This window comes from Macrobrachium rosenbergii, chromosome 55, assembly GCF_040412425.1.
Source record: "Macrobrachium rosenbergii isolate ZJJX-2024 chromosome 55, ASM4041242v1, whole genome shotgun sequence".
In the NCBI taxonomy this organism is placed as follows: domain Eukaryota; kingdom Metazoa; phylum Arthropoda; class Malacostraca; order Decapoda; family Palaemonidae; genus Macrobrachium; species Macrobrachium rosenbergii.
Window position 1 is genome coordinate 42,545,172 of NC_089795.1, and position 20,096 is coordinate 42,565,267.

Sequence of the window (20,096 nt, forward strand, 5' to 3'; positions counted from 1 at the left end):
GAGATAAATGTAAAAATACAAACAAAAGACGGTAAATATCAGAAACGAACAGAATACATAAACATAATCAAAAGCATAAATAAAGGGCCACAATTATTCTAATTGGTAACTGGTGGGAACCAGGCTGCTGTAATAGTCTTCAGTTTACCTTGGTCTGGTTAGGTTGTATTTAACCTGAAATGTTTAATACTATTAAGGGGTAGTCTATGCCAGACCACACAACCCTTCTGCCTGTATCAGCTCCACAGTATTTATTTATTGTAGGGTAATGTAAGGTTTTTGAGTAATACTGCACAACAGTCACACACACATAATTATGCTATGCATGATGTCTCAGTATGGGTTCAAAAGGGGCAATTGACAGAAAAATATATTGAAAGATATATACCGGTACTATGCATGCGTATAATCATATGATAGCCTGGTTTTAATTCTGCAGTGGTATAGGCTACCACGTTTGTAGAGTACCACATTTGATTTGAAAGTTGCATTCTCCTCATCTTCCAAATGATGCAATAAATCATTTGGGTTTTAATTCTCAACTGAGGAATTACTAATATTTTACCAAAATCTTTAGATGGATGTTGCTTCTTTTTGGAGCTCTTGTTAACTTCCTTTGATTTTATTTTAATTGGAAGTTAATCCTATGAGACCACTGCAGCAAAGTAACAAGTGAAGGTGAACCCATTATTTGTTATTACTTTATTAATGATATGTCAAGAGTTTTTGATATACAGTCATTCCATGGGCAAGTTTAGCTTTTTTTGTTTTGTAAGAATCTTTCAAGTATACGCATTAAAAATGTCAGTAAGTATGATTATGTTTAAAAGAAATTTTCATAAATTATTTTTCTGCTTTGTAGCTGTCTTCTTACACTACTCATCAGTACTTGGCATTTGTGTATATTTTTCCTTTGTAACCTCACTGAGGCTTTCTGCACCACTAGTTAAGTGAAATTTAATTCTTGTTGTAGCCTCATGCCTCATTAATATTGACAGGGTTGACATGTAAAATTTTGGTACGTTAATGAATTAACAAAAGTATTGAAATGGGTGTTAAAATTTCATTGCCATAACTAATCACCATTTTTTAATTAATTATTGCAGTTCATGATTCAGCGGGCTTACACTTTGCTGATGGAGCACCAAATTTTGGAAAGAATTCCACTGGATTTGATGGCTTCGAAGGCAAAATAAAAGCCTTTTCATTTAGTGACAATGGACAGAGATGTGCATGGATTGTTGATGGACAGTAAGTATGAAGATTTTATATGCAGTGCAGATGCATAAACCCCCGTATTCAGGGGGTGCATACCAGAACCCTAAACAATTAGAATCTGCAAATACTTGACACCCTTCTAAAAACCTTTGTAACTGCTGATCTTGAAAGTTCAAACATCAAATGTATACCTAAAAATACCATCGTACATCAAATATACCTTAAGCTATTATCCTATTACTGTATTAATCTTTGAAATGATATTACAGTAAACCCCCCGCATTTGCATTCTCACGATTCGTGAACTTACGTATTCGCGGATTTCTCTGTGGAACATATCTACCCATTATTCGTGGAAAATTCGCCCGTTTGCAGTATTTTTCACAGAGAAATATTCACTAATTACTGTATTTTCATAGTTTCATGACTAAAAGCACTTTTTGTGATAAAACTGTTAAAATACTTAGGCATAAGCATTTTTAGAGGGTTTTTCTTGTGTTCAAACTATTCAAAATAGGCAGTTCTAAGTGTTTTTAGAGGGGTTTTAAGTATTTACAGATTTTAGCTATTCGCGGGGGGGGCCGGGTTGCAGTATGCATCCCCTGCGAATATGTGGGGTTTACTGTATTACAGTAATATCATTTCAAAGTCATCTTAAACATTTTACCCTTTAAAATATACGTACATACTGTATGGCTTACAGCTACGTGTGAAAATAAACCAGTCCCCCTCACATATTCACCCACACACATTCTTTCATACAGTTGCTATTCAAGCCATTCCGTTCTCTTTTAGAGAGAGAGAGATGCACATTAAAATAAATTTAATACTACGTACATATTAAGATTACCAACGTAAATAATATGGGTACTCACCAGTGATAAATGTTGATTAAAGCTGTTGATGATGAATTAGCTGTGCAGTCCGATGAATGATGATGAAGATATGACCGCACAGCAAAGCAGAGGAGTGTCAGGGGTTTTGGAAAGCACTTCTTCAGATGCTTTGAGGTGCCTCTCCAAGCGCCTGAAGAAGTGCTCAAAACCCCCGACACTTCTCTGCTTTTGCTGTCGGTCATATCTTCATCATCATTCATCGGACTGCACAGCTAATTCATCATCAACTTCAGGCGATTGGTGAAGCACTTCTTCAGGGGTTTGGGGAGGCTTTGGAGTGTCCTTCTTGTGTGTTTTAATGTACATAGTGATAGGCAGCTGCTGTCGCTGCTGCTTCATGCTGATGAGGCAGATTATAGGACTCAATGCGAATCAAGGATATTTGAAAACTTTAAGGAGCTCCATATAAGGATCCCATGTTGAAACCATCTCCTGCGCCTCATTAATTATCCTCTTAATTTGGGACAGACATTCCAAGGTCAGGCCCTCATCCTGCTCCTCCTCCTCCCCTGAACCTGGCGTGTCTTCTTCCTCGGTGGCAGACTTCATTAGCTCTTCCAAATCCTGGGTCAGAGTGGGCATCATTGTGGGTGCTGACTTCATCCTCGGTGATGTCCTTGAAGCCTTCACTTAGAATCCTCCCCAACTGGACCGCCGTACCAATGGCTGAATGTTGAATTTCTTCAGGAGAGAAGCCCTTATAATCATGCACAGACTCCGGCCACAACTTGTTCTAGCACGCATTCAGGGGTCTCCTTCATTTCCTTCAGTGATTTGTCGATGACGGACAGACATGTTGCAATCATAAATATACACCAATGCTCCTTGAGCATAAATTCACTGTCAGTGTCCATTGCATTCATAAGATGCTGGAGGGAGTTCCGGGTGTCGAGTGCCTTGAAGGCATGGATCAGGCCCTGGTCCACAGGATGGAGGAGAGAGGTGGTGTTGGGAGGGAGGAACTCGAGCTGGACTCCCTCATAATTAAGATCCAGAGAGTGGCCACCAGCATTATCCATAATCAGCAACACCTTGAACTCCATGCTCAAGTCACTCAGGTATTGCCTAACTTGAGGGATGAAGCTGTGATGGAACCAGTGATCCGTAAGGACTTGGTGATCCAGGCCTTGGGGTTATGCATCCAGAACACAGGCAACAACCCCTTGTTCTTATTCTTGAGGCCTCTGGGCTTTGTAGCCTTGTAAATGAAGCCTGGTTTCAAAATGAAGCCAGCCCCATTCCCACACATTAGGAGGATAACCCTATCCTTCTGGGCCTTAAATCCAGAGTCTTCCCCTTAGGGTCTTGCCCCTACAATCTTTTTTCACGAAAGTTCTATATAAAATTTCCCAATTTACTCTTGAGTTCTGCTCCAGTTGAGTTCTGGCTCATATTTTAAGTGGAAAAATTTTACAAATGTAACCAGACCTGAAGTTTTGAACTCCAAATTCAGTAGTAGGTTGTTTGGATCCTCAGAAGGCTGTGTGCAGATTTTTAGAAGTGTCTGGCAAGAATTGTTTGACAAAGTGTCAAGTAAAGCATTTGGTAGTGACGGTCCTCAGTGAAGGATACTTTGTACTTTTGTTACGTTTTATCCCAGTCAACTTCCTTATACTGTATCCTTATTTCCACACTCGTCAGAGTTTGGAAGGGTATATTGGACAGTTGTTATGCAGTGAGGCCTTTGAGTATATTCTTATTACTCCCTTTTTGGTGAGTCATTCAGTTTGATCCATGCAGCTTTTCGGAAGGGCAAAGGATAAGTTCATCAACATGTAGGACACGTACTTCCACTTCCTGGTACTCCTTCAGTCGAAGTAAAGTATTCTCTTGTGAGTTGAAGTCTGAGTAGTATGGATTCATCTATGTGGTCTCAGTGTACTGTAGTTCTCTCATATTTTGATGACTGGTTCGTTTCTCACCAGTTTGTTTTTATTATGAGAATTATGTTTTATGTCTAGCTTTAGGAGTGGGCTTTGTGTTCAAGATTGACTATCTATGCTTTTCTGACCCAGCCAGTCCTTCAAGAATGCTCAAACCTAGACCTTTAAGCTTTTCCTCTTTTGCTGCTTTGAGGAAATGTTCAATAAGTTGTGAGCTTTGAGGATCACAAGGATGATTTTGATAGTGCATTTGTGGCCCCAAGGGATTGGTTCCCCTATCTTTCTTTCCTGGTGGTAGGTGCTCCTCGTCGTCTTCTGTTCAGGAAAGATCTTTTCAGACAGTCTTATTCGAGAAGATTCCATCAAACCTCCACATGTTCATCTCACTATGTGGAGATTGTCAATTGTTTGTTATGAGCTATGGCATTGCTAGATGGCCAAGGAGACAATCCTTAAATCTAGAAGGCCCTCCACTGTTATTGTGTATCAGTAACAGTAGTTAGTTTTTTTATCTTGGTACTTGTCCTGAATGATATCCAGCACCCGTTCACCACTAGGTATCCTATTTTAAACTCTACCAGTATCTAAAGTACACAAAGCAGTTTTCTGTCACAGCCATCAAGGACACCACTTTACATTGCTTTCAATTCTGCATGATGCTGACTGGAACATTGCTCACAATTTTAAGTTTGAAGAGGTTTTCAGTCTTTTGTCCTGGAAATTTCATCTTCCAAACATGTTTTACTGGCAGTCCTCAGTTATCGGGGGGGGGTTCCATTCTGGGAGTGTGATGATAACCGAAAATTGCCGCTAACTCACAATCGGCGATTTTCGGCCTTATTGGCGCTGAAAAGTGCCGATTTTCGGTTATCGGTGCCTCTGTTAGGTATGTATTGGTGCCAGTACCCAATTATCGGCGCTGATAAGGGGAAATCTGCGATTTTCGGCGCTGAAAATTGCCAATTTTCATTGCTAGACAAGCACCATAAAACCGGATCGTCATTAACCGAGCCCACTGTTAACTGGGGACTGCTTGTACCAGGAAACATAGAGGTAATCCTTCAGATATTAACTGCAGTTAAGCCCTTTGATGAGGCATCTCTTAAGAACTTTGAAGACACTTTTCTTTTATCTCTTGTTGCAGCAAAGTACATTAGTGAGCCTCAAGCTCTTTCTTGTTTTGGTGGGGCTTTGTTCTAGGGGCAACCTCTTTCTTTTCTTTCATTGCTTAGAGAAAAGATATAGAGGTGGAAGCCCATCCCAGTTTTTTTTACAGTGCCTAATTGAACTGCTTTGGTAGGCAATGAAGTGGCTGTCTTTATGTCCAGATTAGAATTACAGTATATGTACCTTGGTTCATGAACACAATTTGTTCCTAAACTTTTTTCATGTTCCAATATGTGACCTAAAGTTAATTTCCCCATAAGGTTTAATGGGAATAAGATTGAAATTTGTTCGTGCTTTATTTTACATAGGTAATATTAAACAAAGTGTGAAAAACCTTAATATATCTAATATAATTTATAATACTGTAGTAAACTAAAACTAAAACAAAATTTGAAAAGTGACTTCTGGCTTGACGGACGAGAGAAGAGGAGGGGTGGAGGTTATTGCACGGAGGGAGAGCCCCCTGTATCCAGGTTGGGGAGATCTCAAAACTGAAATAAAACAGACTAAGCTTGGGTGGAGGTGTGTGGGAGGTTCAAGGGAAATGTACGGTACCCTATAATAACAAGATGGTGGCCCCCATGGCGTCACCCATGTGAGATGAGCGATTGCCTTCATTTCTCAAATTTTGGCCATCGGACCATGTTCGTGTTTCAAAATTGAGTTCGTGAACAGCATTTTTATATATATTTTTTTCGTGAATCAATTTTTGTGTGGGTTGATGTGTTCGTGAATCAAGGTCCTACTGTATTAAGGGTTTATATTAATGGGCTTCAAGCCCTTTCTTGTTCTGTGGCTTTGCTTTAGTGGCAACCTCTCTCTTTTCTTTCATTGCTTTGAGAAAAGGTTTAGAATTGAAAGCCTTTCCCAGATTTTTGGCAGCACGTACTTTAACTAATTAGGTAGCAATGGAATAATGGCTGTCTTATGTCCAGTTAGAACTCTTAAGGGTTTACCTGGACAGAGATAGCCTATAAGAGGAGAAGTTAAGAATTTTCATCTGTGGTGTTAGAAGGCCAAACACTCCTATGTCCAGGATGGCTAAAGTTCATGTACACAGAGTTGATTCCTGAGTTTTTACCATTTTTGGAAATAATTCTCATGACTTCCGTACTGTAAACATGTCTATTTCCTTTAAAACCTTCTTCTAGAGAAGGTTGTCCTGCAGCTCAGAGGAGTTATAGCTGTTTTTGACTTATTATTTGTGAATGTTCAATTTTAGCACGAGGTGTTAAGCCCTTAGTCCTTTCGTTGTAGTGTGGACTCTTTCTCCTGAACCAAATATGATAACAACTTTGCTTTTTATCATATTGCTAGTTGTTAGAAGCCCTGCTGTTGAATTTGGGACCATATAGGAGTGCACCTTCTTATCTGATGGTGGTAGTTGTCTTTAGTTTTAGACTGTCGGTTATGGGCTCTTGTTTGTCCTTAGTTTTAGACTGTCAGTTATGGGCTTTTGACTCAGGCGCAGGAGACACCAGTACTCCATGAGATGGAGTCCTTTTTTCCTTGTAAGGATCCTCTGGCAAGTCTCACTACGAGGACCTTACACCCTATTGTGGTTCCAGTGTCTGGCAACAGTACTTACCAGTAAGGATGACACATCAGGCAGAAATGTTCAGAAGCTTTTTCTTCCCTTTTAAAAAAAGCTTTTCATGTAAGTAACATACCAAGTAATTACTCAGCTATAGCTTTAACTCACACGGCAACCATAAATTCAAAAAGTCGCGGAAGTGCTTGAGTTGCATAGTGTAGGTGACAAGCCCCACCCACTGCATGGGTTCGTGGGTAATGACTTCTGTCGGAGGTTTCATTCTGCTTTTGCCGCGCGTACAAGCAACATCGTTGAGCTGCTGCAGTCCTGTTTCACCGGTTTTTAGTATTCTCGCTGGAAGTCAGTGAAGTATTCTTGCTTTTGTGTAGGCTTTAAGTTGTTTCTTTGCTTTGTCAGTTTAGATTAGCCTTTTGAATTAGTTATGTCTGATTCCAGTGCTTCTAGTGTTCACTATTGTAGCAAAGGCTGTAGGTCTAGGCTGACTGAGGTTTGCTATGATTTACATACCATGTGCTGTAATTGTAGAGGGCAGGTATGTTCAAAGGAGAATACTTGTGATGAATTTAAGGGTTGGGATAAGAGAAAGTGGAAGGCTCTTGAGTCTCACTTTAGTAAGCTTGAAGAGAAAGACAGCTTCAAGGGCCGAGAGTAGGGCTTCTGTTAGCCTAGATTCTTCCCCTAAGCCTAAGTCGGATCTTACTCTTGCTATTCCTTCTACCCCAGGTAACACCTTTTCTCCTATTCCCAGCCCTCCTCCTATCATTCGCCTTACCCCCGTGCTTAGCTGCCATACTTCTGACCCCGATGCCATTGCCAGCCTTGAATCCAAGTTTGATAAGAAGTCGAATCTAGTAGTAAGTTCGGTGTCTGAGATAGGGCATCCCTGAAAGTCCTAATGGACACAGTGTGTTGTGAGAAAGTGTCTAATGAAGTGCAAGTGGAGGAGGTGGCATCTTGTCCTGCTGGCTCTCGTAAATGAAGGTCATTGCCCCGCTCCCCTAAACCTGGGAGAAGACATACCACTCCCCCTCAGTCGAACCTGTTGCAAAATCCCAGGTTTCAACAGATGGTCATGGGAAAGGCATGTCTTTGGATGTGCCTGTCAAATGAGTTACCTGAGGTACCATTGACAACGCTTCTGCAAATACCGGCTGACAGAGGCCAACATCCCCAATTGTTATTAGTTCGCCGTGCTGTGTGGGTGTGTCCCACATCAGGCGAACTTTTGGTCATTTAGCCCAACCCCCATTTAAAGAATTTGGACATCAGATTACGATTTTGGACTGTTTTCAACTTCTTTTCTCCTGGATGTATACTTTATTGACTGGATTTGGAACTGCTTTGGATCGGTACTTTGAACTTGATTGGATAAGTCAGACAAGAAGACATCACCGTCTGCTAGCGCCACTGCTTCCACTTCATCTACAGCTTCGACGACCAAGCCTTCTATTGCTGGAGATGCTGCCGCTCATCGGTCCTGCATGTCCTGCAAGCGTAGGATGAGTACCCTCAAAAGCGATCGATATTCTGTTTGTATTTTATGCAGGAAGGTTCAGTGTAATATCAGTCAGAGATGTGACGAGTATAGGTCTTGGTCAGTAGATCAAATGGAGGATTATTTGAAACAAAATCCTTTGCCTCGAAGAGTAAACGTAAGTCAGGATCAGTTGTAGGGTTACAATCAGTAGATAAGGAAGCGTTAGATTTAGAGTTATTCAAGAAGTTAGAGGACAGTTTATCATCCAGTATATCTAGCCTATTTCTAGCCTGATGAGTAAGTTAACAGAGAATAGAGATAGTGATGGTAGTAGCATAGTCGATTCTAATCATTCTTTTTCAGCTCCCCTGCCTGTTCCAGAACCAACCCTAATGGGTGCTGGGGGTCACGGAGAACTGCAAGCCTCGAAGCTAGGTTCTGCCAGCCACTGCGGCGTGGAGCAGGCAATGTTGGCAGCAGATTTCCCCCCCCTTCCCACTCAAGGTGCAAGTTCTGAGGTGATGTAGAGTTAGGTAAGACACAGACGAGTAGGGAAAATAGGTTAGGAAGTGTTCAGGAGATGAAGTGGAAGGTGGAGACACAGACGAGTAGGGAAAATAGGTTAGGAAGTGTTCAGGAGAAGAAGTGGAAGGTGCAGTCTTCTTCAGGTTCAGGTTCGGTTGGGGTTCTAGTGTGATGACTTCGTCTTTGAATCCATCTTCGGTTTTATTTCCTGCATCGAGTTCTTTACAACAGAAAGTTTCTAAGTCCGTGGTTCGTCGTTCGTATGTGGTTTTGGGTTTTGTCGGGTTCTGTAGTGTTGGAGAATGCTCCTTCGTCTTCAAAGGTTCCTTTTCCTTCGATGGATGAGTTTGGTTCGTCTTGTGGTGGTGGTAATTCTGGTGATAGGTTTTTCAATTTGGCTCAATATAATGCAGAATTTTTGGGTTTGTCACAGGGTTATAGATTACTAGTTAGGCAATGTTTTCAATTTTGGGTTTTCCAATATTCACGATCACATCTTGGAGAATTTTCCTGATTTTGCTAGTGATGTCTGTCAAGATTATCAAGGGGGGAACAGAGTCAGTCTAGTTTTCTTTCTCTAAAAACTATGGCATCTGCTGCTTCTGAGTTTTCCTTTTTTCCCCGATTTCTTCTAAGCCTTCTTCCAATGTCTTTGCACAATCTTCTTTATCAGGTCACACTTTGGAGGGCTCTTCAGAGTCTTCTCTCACTCATCCTGTTTTCTTTGCCATTAAGTCAGCAGAGCAAAGAGTTTTCATTGATTCAATCCTGTAATGTTGGAGTTTCAGCGGCTCCCTCTCTCTCTTCAGGGTTGTGGTAAGGTGTACCTTTGGCGGGGCTGTATTCTTTAGCACCTTACACGGGTCCTGTAGTTTTCTCAGGCTTCTGGTCTAGATGCTTCACAGGCGGTTGCGGAGTCTTCCGCAACTCCGTATTTTCATCCTTTACTGGGTTTAAAACGTAATGTGTCCACATGATTCTTGTGGATGCTACGGCAGTTGGCGTTTCGTCTGCGCTATTGTTGAGTGTATCAGTACCAATGGTGTCCTCAGCCTCTCCTTTTCACTAGAATAGCTGGTAATTTTCCTTCTTCGGTCCCCATTGGTTCTGCAGCTCGTAGCTTGTCCTGCGAAACACCTTTGAGTACTTGACCAGATGGTATATTCTCCACCTGTCCAATGTTGGCGGTAGGTGCTCCGGTGGTTAGTCCGAGTGCGGCTTCTTTCTTTTCTCTCCTTCTTCTACTTCTTTCTCAACTTTTCCTGCAGCTATTTCTGTTCCTCCTTCTAAGGTGTTCAGTGTGGGTTTGGCTATGGTTCCGGGTCATCAGGGAGTTCTTCCTCCCTCTCCCTTAATCAGTGTGACTTCAGCTCCGGATACCCATCCTGGTGAGGCGTTGGTTCATCTGGCACTGGGTGGATCGGGTGTTGCGGCCTCTCCACTCACAGGGGTGGGCGTTTGTTACCAGGTGTGGTTGGCTCAGGTGTTACGTCATCGTCGCTGGGTGGTGCCGCGTTTGCGCAGTCGAGTGTGTCTGACTCGAGTTTTGTCATCGGCTTTAGCTGGTACAGGGTTTGCGCAACCGGGTTATGGTTGGCTCAGGTATGATGGGGTCAGGTATGTCAGGTGTTGGTCTTGCACATCCTGGTGTAGCGAGTTCCAGGCTATCGGGTGCAGCTCTTGCGGGTGGTCAGTCTGTCTCTTCCTGTCCCGGTTCGGTCGGACCAGTCTGACAGAGAATGCTCTTTTGAAGAAGAGGAGCCAGTACCAGATATAGGTTTTTTTCTCCAGGGAATGAAAGCGAGTGTAAGCGGATGGTGGACTTTATCCATTCTCTCATTCGCAGTCCAGGCTCCTGAGAAACCTACACAACCAAACCAAGCAATGTTTGAATCGTTGTATGCATCTAAACCAGTAGTCTCCCAAACATCAAGTAAACCGGTCTGGTTTGGCCGAGTCAGGCTGGTGTTGAGGGAGGCGGAGTTCAGGTTAGCTTCTCTTATCGGGTTGGGTAGACAGGATTCAGCCTTGCCTCCTAATTGGAAGGGGTTCTATAGGGTACCAGGTAACCCTTCTGCCAGTGTCAGAGTTCCTCTCAACGAATCTGTTGAGGCTCTTCTCTCTCGTTTTCCTTTGTCAAATCGTTTGGTAGCGGTTACATCTCGTAAGGCTTGTATTTTGGAGGACACTTTTTGCAGCCAGTCTGAAGCTTTGTCTCCCTCTATGTGGATGTTGTCTGGGTTGATGGGGTTTCTCAAACAAGAGTGATATACTCCCTCCAATCCTGTACTGTTTGACAACCTCAACACTTCAGTTTCGATGGGGTTGGCATACTAGGCTAGCATTTCGGCTGGCTGTATAACGTTCTTTGGCAAGAAGAGGAGGGACTTCTTTTTAAATCATCTTCCGCCTCGCTATCTGGACATACATAAAAGGGTACTGTTGAGGGTGCCTTTTGCACTCTGCAACAGTCTTTTTAGAGAGGAGGATGTCTCTTCATGGTCACTTTCGTGTCGTCTTCGTCAGCAGTAGTGTCACAGGAGGCTATGGTTCGTGTGGCTGCTCAGGGTTCAGGTGATGTGGCCAGTATGACGAACTTCGTTGCTTCTAAATCATGTCTCCGGTGTCGGCAATATGCATCGTCGAGGGTACAGAGTGTTGAAGTATCTAGCCCTTGGCTGATCCTTGCCTCCTCTTTATAGGAGCTAGTAAGGGCGAGGGACTTCTTATTGAATCTGTGCAAGATACTAGGAATTCGTCTAATCTTTGCCAAGAGTTGTCTGGTTCCAACACAGTCTATAACTTTTCAGGGATGAGGATTCTCTCTCTTCCTTTGAGGTTTATCCCAACCCTGGAGAGGATCCAGTCAGTCCTTCAACAAGTAGAGGTGTTCCTGTCCAACAGGGAACAGCCGGTACCAGCTTGGAGAAGCCTCTTAGGAAGAATGTCTTCTCTCTCTCTCTTTTAATTCTAGGGTCTTGTCTCCAGATGTGTTTCTCTTCAGGTATGTCTCAGGAATCACTGGGACTTTTTCAAAGAGAACGCAGTTATAGTCTGGAGAGATTCTTGCCTGTCGGATCTTCGGTGGTGTTCAGAAGTAGTGCATCTGACACCCGGAAGGTCTATCGACTCCCCTCTTCCCGACGTTCATCTGTACTCAGATGCCTCAGATCAAGGTTAGGGAGCAACCTTGGAGGAAACCCAGGCTTTGGGCCTTTTGGGGGATTGGAAACGAGGAATCAATAAATCTTCGGGAACTCAGGGCTCTAAAGGAAGCCCTCAGGTGTTTTTCAGTCCTAGTGCGCAACAGAGTAGTGGCTCTGATTTGCGACAACGTAACTCCGTGTTGTATGCAGCAACCTAGATGGGTCTCCCTCCAGCATGTCTTTTCACTGAAAGTATTGACTGATATGGTACATACATTTACACATGGTAGGTTGATAATGAGTTACCTGCTTATTCTCCGTTGACAGGTCGGGCTGAATTAGATTGATCCCACCTCCATTAAAATTTTGTTAATCGGGCTAATTCAGGTGTTCAGGGAGTGTATTGCAATATGAAGTTTTCATAACAAAACTAATATTGTAATACTTACCTGAACACCTAAATGATTCCCACCCTCTTCCCCACTTCAATTTTTGATAGTGAATGACTCAATTGGGGATGTTGGCCTCTGTCGGCCGTATGTACAGCAACATTGTCAACGGTACCCGAGGTAACTCATTTGACAGGATTTTTTCCTGTAGCGTTGGTAATGCTGACAGTTAATTACCCACTTTGTGGGTAAAATTATGGGGATATAGTTCAGGCTGGTCAGTGACTAGGGCTAATTCAGGTGTTCAGGTAAGCATTACAATATTAGTTTTATTAAGAAAACTTCATTTCATATATACAGTACTTACCAAGTAATTACAGAATCAGAACCCTCTCTCCATCCCTCTCATGGACATGAAGGCACAAGCAGAATGACACCACCGGCAGAAGTCGTTACCCACGCACCCGTGCAGTGGGTGAGGCTTGTCACCTACACTATGCTGCCGCAATTTTTGAATTCCTGGCTGCCATGCAAGTTAAAGCTATAGTTAAGTAATTACTTGGTAAGTCATAGTTAAGTAATTACTTGGTAAGTATATATGAAACTTAATTTTATTATAAAAATATCATTTTGGTTCATTTGGCTGAACCCTGTTTCTCTGTCTGCACTAACCCACCATCCCTATTCAATGTGGTAGTCAGCTAACTTAAACAGTAAGTAAGAGTCATTCCAAATAATGATAATTTTCGTGATAAAATTAATTATTTGGATACACCTGCTGTTAAAGTGGAAACCCACCCAGTCTTCCCACATCTTAGAGGGTGGTCATGAAGAAATATGACAAGAACGTAAACATTCCAACACCATCTGGTGGGAAAACAGAGGACTACAGTGACAGTCCTTGCGGGTTAACCAAGCATATTTTGATTTTTTAATGCCAGTTGCACCAAATGGCATGAAGATAAAGCTAACTTTAACAGTAGGTAAGTATCCAAATATTTAATTTTATCATGAAAATTATAATTGTTTTAGTCTTTAATTACCAATTTGTTGGGTACAATGAAGGCATAATTTGATTTTTTATTGCATGGCTAACTTTTATTTAGAGGTAGCTAATTGAAGTACCAATTACTTGGGTACAGGAGATACTGTAGTTTTGAAAAGGTTGATGGCTAAATATGTAAATGTATTCAGAGGTATCGATCAGAAATTGTTTTCTTTTTGCGACTTAGTCTTATTCTTTTTGCAGAGTACCCTATATGTTCTGTAGTATATTTGTACTGATGTTTGGATAAAATTTCACCAATTTTAAAAATATTTTTGCTAATGAGGATCGCTGTATTTTTTCCCTAAAAGGGTTCAGAGGTCTGGTTAAACAAATCATTTATAACTAACTAACCATGTTAAAGGAAATTTAATTCATAGAGATATGTTTATATCTGTTCACACTGAGTATGGTGGGTCCCAAGAATTTTTAAATACTTGCTATCCTTTGGTTTTAATGATGTTTGATGATTACTGTCTTTTTTGTAATGTTTTGATATCTTGCCTTCTGTTATTTGACTCTGACTCTTCATAATCTTTTTAATTAAGATTATAATATAATGTTTTGAAAATATTTCACTCTTTTCATGCCATTTAAGGTTTATAAAGGCCTTTAAGTTGATATGTCATGCATTTTGTGTAATATACAGTATACATAAAACATAATGACTTTATTACTCCCTGTACTTTGGCAGGGTCATTGTTGTTTCTGCACCTGCTTGGGAGAGAATAGGATGCCTTAAGCATCCAAGGGCACAGGAACTTTGCTTTTCCCCAAATGGAAGTTACTTGGCAGTATGGGACGCATATGTCAGTAAGTAGAGCGTTTTAGATTGTAGATGTTTCATGACAAAGTTGTTAAGTATATATATATATTAGTATTTAAAATACATTAGAACCTTTGTAGAGTAAATTAATCCTTTTTTTCAACTTCTCAGATCTGGTTTGCTTTTAAAATTGAAATTATTGATCATGTGATAGCTTTTGTTTTTTAGTACTGTATAACTAAATACATACATTACTTCTTGATAAGATTCTGGTAACTAAATTGTTGGTACATTATTTTTATTTTTGTGTAAAACTGGCTTCTATAAGAAACTGAGTCTGTGGTAGGAACAGGTAAGATGCTTAATTACAAGTGAAATATCTGAGAGATATGCTTAGTGGTTGGAAATTACTTTTGATATTTGAGAAATGTTGTAAGAAAGGGTGAGGAGTTGTAAGTCAGAAAAGTAGTAGATATGGAAGTGCAGGACTGACCAATGGACAGGGCCAGAAAATCGTGGAATAAAACGGTGTGAAGACCTAGCCCAAGTGGTAATTTAGTCACAAAGTGCATTTGATAAAATGGAGTAAAGAAAACTCATTTCACATCCAAGCTTATTGAAGGGGAATCTGATGTGAGAGCTTTAATGACGATGATGGGACTGAGTTACGTTATAAGTTGGTTTTGGTTCATTCAAAAGCATTTTACATGTCTCAAGTTAAATGAGCTAAACAATACACAGACCACCTGTATGGTACTACATATAAAGCACATTTAGTAATTTGAACCATAGATCCTTAAGTAAAAAGTATGGTGTATGCACCTATGGCCAATCCCTAAGCATGCATTCCAAAGGTTGAGTTTTGTAAGATATATGGGGAAGTCACTAGAAGTTTTATGCACATTTTATAAATGTCAGCATTATGTTTAGTATTGTGCAGAATAGACACTGTACATATATTCCCATTCCAGCAGAGTACCCATGGAAATAAGTGTAACTTTTAACAGGTCAGACATCTTGCTTTATAGAGTGGTGAGATCTAACAATATACTGGAACAACAAAAGTCAGAGTCCATTTGGCCATGGTTCATTTGATGACAACTTTGATTTTGGGGTCTAAAAACAATCAAGAAATGGTTGAGTGCAATCTGGTGATGAGATTGATACTGCTTGAAAAGGTCCCTCCTTGTACCCCAAAGAGCCCACAAAGATATTCTTGAGTACCACCTCCTTGTTGTTAAGGTTGATTTCAAAGGTTTCAGTTTTTTTGAACTTGGGATGTCAGGCGTTTGCCTCATCATTGTCTTCCTCATCCTAGGGAACAGTAACATCAGTGATCTTATGTCTATAGTCAAATACTTGAGATCACCAATGTCATCTAGCCATTGACTGAAGTCATCCTCACTAATGGTGTACATATTTCAGGTTTTACTGAAAGTCAATGATATCAAATTACTGTATGAAGATTTGAAATTCATCTTTTTGTTGAGGTCACACTTTTGGGTAAGGGCAGAGATAATGTTTCAGGCTACAGGCCATTTGTAGTTTGCTGACCTGAGGATGTATTAATGATTTTTCATGTTTTCCATTGGATATCCAATCCAGCCTCATCCTGTCATATCACCTTTTCTTAATTTAGGAGCCTCCATTTGTAAATGCATATTTATTGAGACAATAATCCCTGGGTTTGTTTGCTGAATTATTGGTTTATATCAGACACTTAATACAACCATTCTGTGACAATAACATGGTCTTGGTGGAATGTGTAGGTGCATTATTGATAAGAATTGAGGAGTTCATTTCACATCTAGTCCCTTAAAGGTAAAATTACAGGCAGTCCCTGGTTAACGGCGGGGGCTTCCATCCCTGGCTTAGTGTCGTTAACCGAAAATTGGCGATAATAGTGCCGAAAACCCCACTTAACGGTGCTGCTAACTGGACATTGCTGCCATTAACCAGAGATCAGCGCTGAAATCCCCACTTACCGGTGCTGTTAACCAAAGATCAGTGCTGAAATCCCCACTTACCGGTGCTGTTAACCAAAGATCAGTGCTGAAATCCCCACTTAACGGCGCTGTTAACTGGAGATCGGCGCCGAAAATCCAGTTAACGATGTTGCCAGCCAAGTGCTGTAACACCGAAACATCATTAACCGATGCCACTAGTAAGCGGGGACTGCCTGTAATGTTAAGTGTTAGGATGTTGAGCCAAGTTTATACTTATCCTTGGACCTGAAAATACTCTGGAACATTATATTGGGAGGGTCATACTAATTACAGACACTTACATGGGATCCCTCTTGCTCAGGCTTGTCTAGCCAGGAATTTTAGTAAATTCCTAGCTATTGAGACAGGAGGAGGCACTTGCAGAATACTCACAAACAGTAACACACACAAAATGCAAACTGGAAGAGGCCTGAATTACTAAGAGGCAAGATTAAGGCTGATTCAGTGTGTGTATGCCCTATTCCCCCGTAGTACAAATTTCTTGTGTAATCAGAGCCAAGCATTCCATTCCTCACACACTTTGTTCATTGGGCCTGCTGATATCAGCTGGCACAGTGCCTCTTGGATCAAAATGTTGGAGTAATACAGAGCAATCAAGAGGTTAAGGTTTTTTAATCCAAAGTTCAATGAGATGGGCAACCTGATGCTCTAACTGGTCCAAAGAAATGGTTGATTACTGTATAACCCTGTAGGAAATGATAGACCTACTTAACAAACAGCTTAGAGACTAAGGAAAAACAGAAACTAGGTGAATTTCAGAGCTGGAAAGTATAAGGAAAGTAACAGCTACCAAACTATACAACCTGATGTTTGCTGATTCCCCCCAAAAATGTGGTAAATGATGGCAAGGTTGTTGTGCAGATGCTCTTGGGTTAAGGATATGGATATTTTTCTTGCACTGGAGAGACAAAAGATCAGGGTAGAGATAAAGAAGGTTCATGGATCCAGTGAATTGTCTTTATAACTTATGAGGAATGAGACAGAGGTGAAGCATCCCAAAAATGAGAGCAGTATTGTAAGCAGAAATAGACAAAGCCAGTATACAGATTCAGCGACTGTGATGAAAAAAGTTCTTATAACATGTAAACAAAGTGCTGTCTTAGAGAGCAGAAGCAGTCTTTTTAGTAAAACAATGTTGTGTGCTATGAAATGGGTTTTTATATTTTGAGAGAGATTTTGAATACTTTTAATATTTGTGTGTGATTGCTTCTTTTGATGGTTTTACTATTTGATATACAAAAAAAATTATTTTTCAGAAACTCAAGATCAGAGTCAAGTACAACCTAACTTGAGTGTTTATGATGTATCAGGAAAGAAGTTACTGAAATCTTTCTTTCAGCAAAGTCAGAATAATTGGTAAGGCTTTAAGTTTAATTTTTTGAAGGACTAAGAATAAGCATTGATTAAATTGGATTTCATTGCAGTTTAAAATACTTATGAGTGGCCTTTCCCATAGAGCCTGTGACCATTTGAAAGCTTGAGAACTAACCTTGGTTTTCTATGAAAATGATTTGTCTGGTATATTGAATTCATTTTTATCATCAGGAAAGTCCTTGAATCTGAGTAATTTTACAGGCAACCTCAGTGGACAAATGACGAAAAGATTCTTGCGCGCAATGTTACAAATGAAGTTCATTTTTACAAGTCTGATGACCTTAATACCATAGCTGAAAAAAAAATCCTCAACAAGGTTCGCTCTTTTAGTTTATCTCCATCTAGAAATGTTCATCATGTTACCTTCTTTGTCCCAAGTAAGTATTTTTCTGTCTTCATAATTATTTTTAGTATTAAGATTTTTGGTTATCACAGTGTTTTCTAGACCTTTATAAACTGGAGAATATAACTATTTTGGTACTGAATTTGGTTTTTACAGCATAGATATCTCAGTGGCGAAGATGCTGATGAAATTTTAGAAAATAATTTGTTGAGAGCAGTGTAAATTTTTCATGTGGGTGACTGGTTTGTTAAAGAGATAGGTCTGAGACACTGGTTTTTGTATTTCCCCATGGATGTTGAGGCAAAAAAATCGGAGAGAGATCATTAGATGTAGGGCAAAGCTGTGCAATATGGAAATGGGTTTGTAATGGTGTTTGAAATTGATGGTATTTTCAGATGCAACAGTGATGATTGGTGATAGTGAATAGACACTGCAAGAAATAAGTGAAAGTCTTTGTAAGGGAAACATTTTAGAATGAATGTGACCAAGAGTATGGTTATGAGGGTAAATGAAAACAAAGATAAAATGGTGAATGTTAATTTGGATGGTGAGAGAATTGAAGTGGTTGAATTGTAAGTACAGTGTCTAGGTATTTTGAAGTACAGTAACATAGTAAAATTTACTAAAGAGAAACAGCATTATTAAAGAAGAAATGTAAGGAAGAGAAGCACAATGGTAACATTTTATCAGTTTTAAGAGTGCCGAACCATACTCACCACATTCATCTACCATACAGTCTCAACTTTTAAATTATGTGCAGAAGAAAATTATAGTAAAAATGGGGTTTTGATAGACAGTAATTAGAGAGAATAGAGTTGCCTGTAACTGTAGAAATTCTTATCTCATCCATTACACTTTATACTTTAACTACCCTAAATGGTAAGCAGGTATCAGCTAGATACAAGTGACAATTACTGTCATTCAATCACCTGACACTTATGAAACTTAGTAACATACAGTACATTTTTAAGCAAATGACCGTACATTCAATATATTAATTTAGAAGTAAGCATTCATTCAGAATTACTTTTAAGTAATACTTCAAGAAACAGTTACACAATTAATCCTTAAGGGACAGCGTAATTTATCAATCTGCAGCACCCCAGACTGGGGAAACTTTGAGGTCTGCAAAGTAAAAAAAAAAACACATCAATGGAAAGAGAATGACACGTACATTTACACTGTATAAATAAAAAAATTCTAAAAAAATTTCCCTACCTTCCACGAGAAATTGAAAATGACTATTTACAACCCCTTGTGGGGCCTCATTTACAAGACGATCGTAAGTTTTACCAACTTTTATATGTTTTTTCTAATAAATTTATTGTATTTTGTGAAAATTATTATTACTACTCACACAACATCAAAACAGAAAAGAAATAAAAGCAGTAACAAATTTTTTGCATATTTGTTGAAAAATATTCACGTAAATTTACGAGAAGGAAGATTCAGTAACTTTTTTTACTTTTACACGCTTTTTCTAATATTTTTGCAATTTTCTATGTAAATTACATTTACAACCGACATACTATCGTAAAAGACAAAACAAAAACAGCAGCAACCCCTTTGTATATTTACAAGCAAATTTACAAAAAGACCTCGGTGTGAGAGATGCAGTACTTTCCCCCTTCAGGTCAGAAGCATTACTCATGGCTGTGAAAAGACGTCTGTGGCAACTGGCCCAACTCTCATGTCTGTATAAAAGTTGCCATTAGTGAATTTATAGCATATAGAAGTATTGGCACCTCTCTTTCGACTCCTCATTACCATAACAGTGGTGCGTAATACTGTTTCACACTGAGGTTCAATCTGTCCACCTCCCCAATCCTGTTTTACTTCACACTGAGGCTCAATCCATCCCTTAAGGGTTAAACAGATATACATCCAGAAGGTGAAAGAACAGTTATCAAAATATTTGCAACTGTTCATTGACCCTACTATATTGCAGATAATGGTAGGATGACAAACGAAGCAAAGGAGGAAAATATTAGTGTTTGCAAAAGATTTGGAAGATAAGTGTCTATGGAAGTCAGGGTTGGATTGTATAAAGGTGTTGTTGGACCACCTCTAATTGTGTGTGTGTGTGTGGCATTGGTGTGGATTTTGGATGAAAGTAAAAGTTTGAAACTTGTGGTGAAGCAAAATGCCTGCATAATATATTCAAAGTAAGAATGATTGTAAGGGTGGGAAATGTGGAAATGTGTAGAAGTACTGGCTGAAAGGTTAACATGGTGGAAAAGAATGATCAGTGTATTTTTAGATGGTTAAGTGATGTGTAGAGAATGACAGGTCAGTAGGTTGGTGAT

At 40.0% G+C, this 20,096-nt stretch overlaps 1 protein-coding gene across 1 annotated transcript in view; it reads left to right on the top strand.

Annotated features, from left to right (window-relative positions):
* Positions 1-20,096, top strand: part of eIF2A (eukaryotic translation initiation factor 2A) — a 36,452-nt gene that overhangs the window by 1,541 nt on the left and 14,815 nt on the right. The window contains exons 2-5 of the mRNA XM_067098404.1: positions 1,107-1,251; positions 13,996-14,114; positions 17,330-17,429; positions 17,649-17,824. Of these exons, the coding sequence (XP_066954505.1) occupies positions 1,107-1,251; positions 13,996-14,114; positions 17,330-17,429; positions 17,649-17,824 (540 nt within the window). The remainder of the gene's footprint in view (positions 1-1,106; positions 1,252-13,995; positions 14,115-17,329; positions 17,430-17,648; positions 17,825-20,096) is intronic.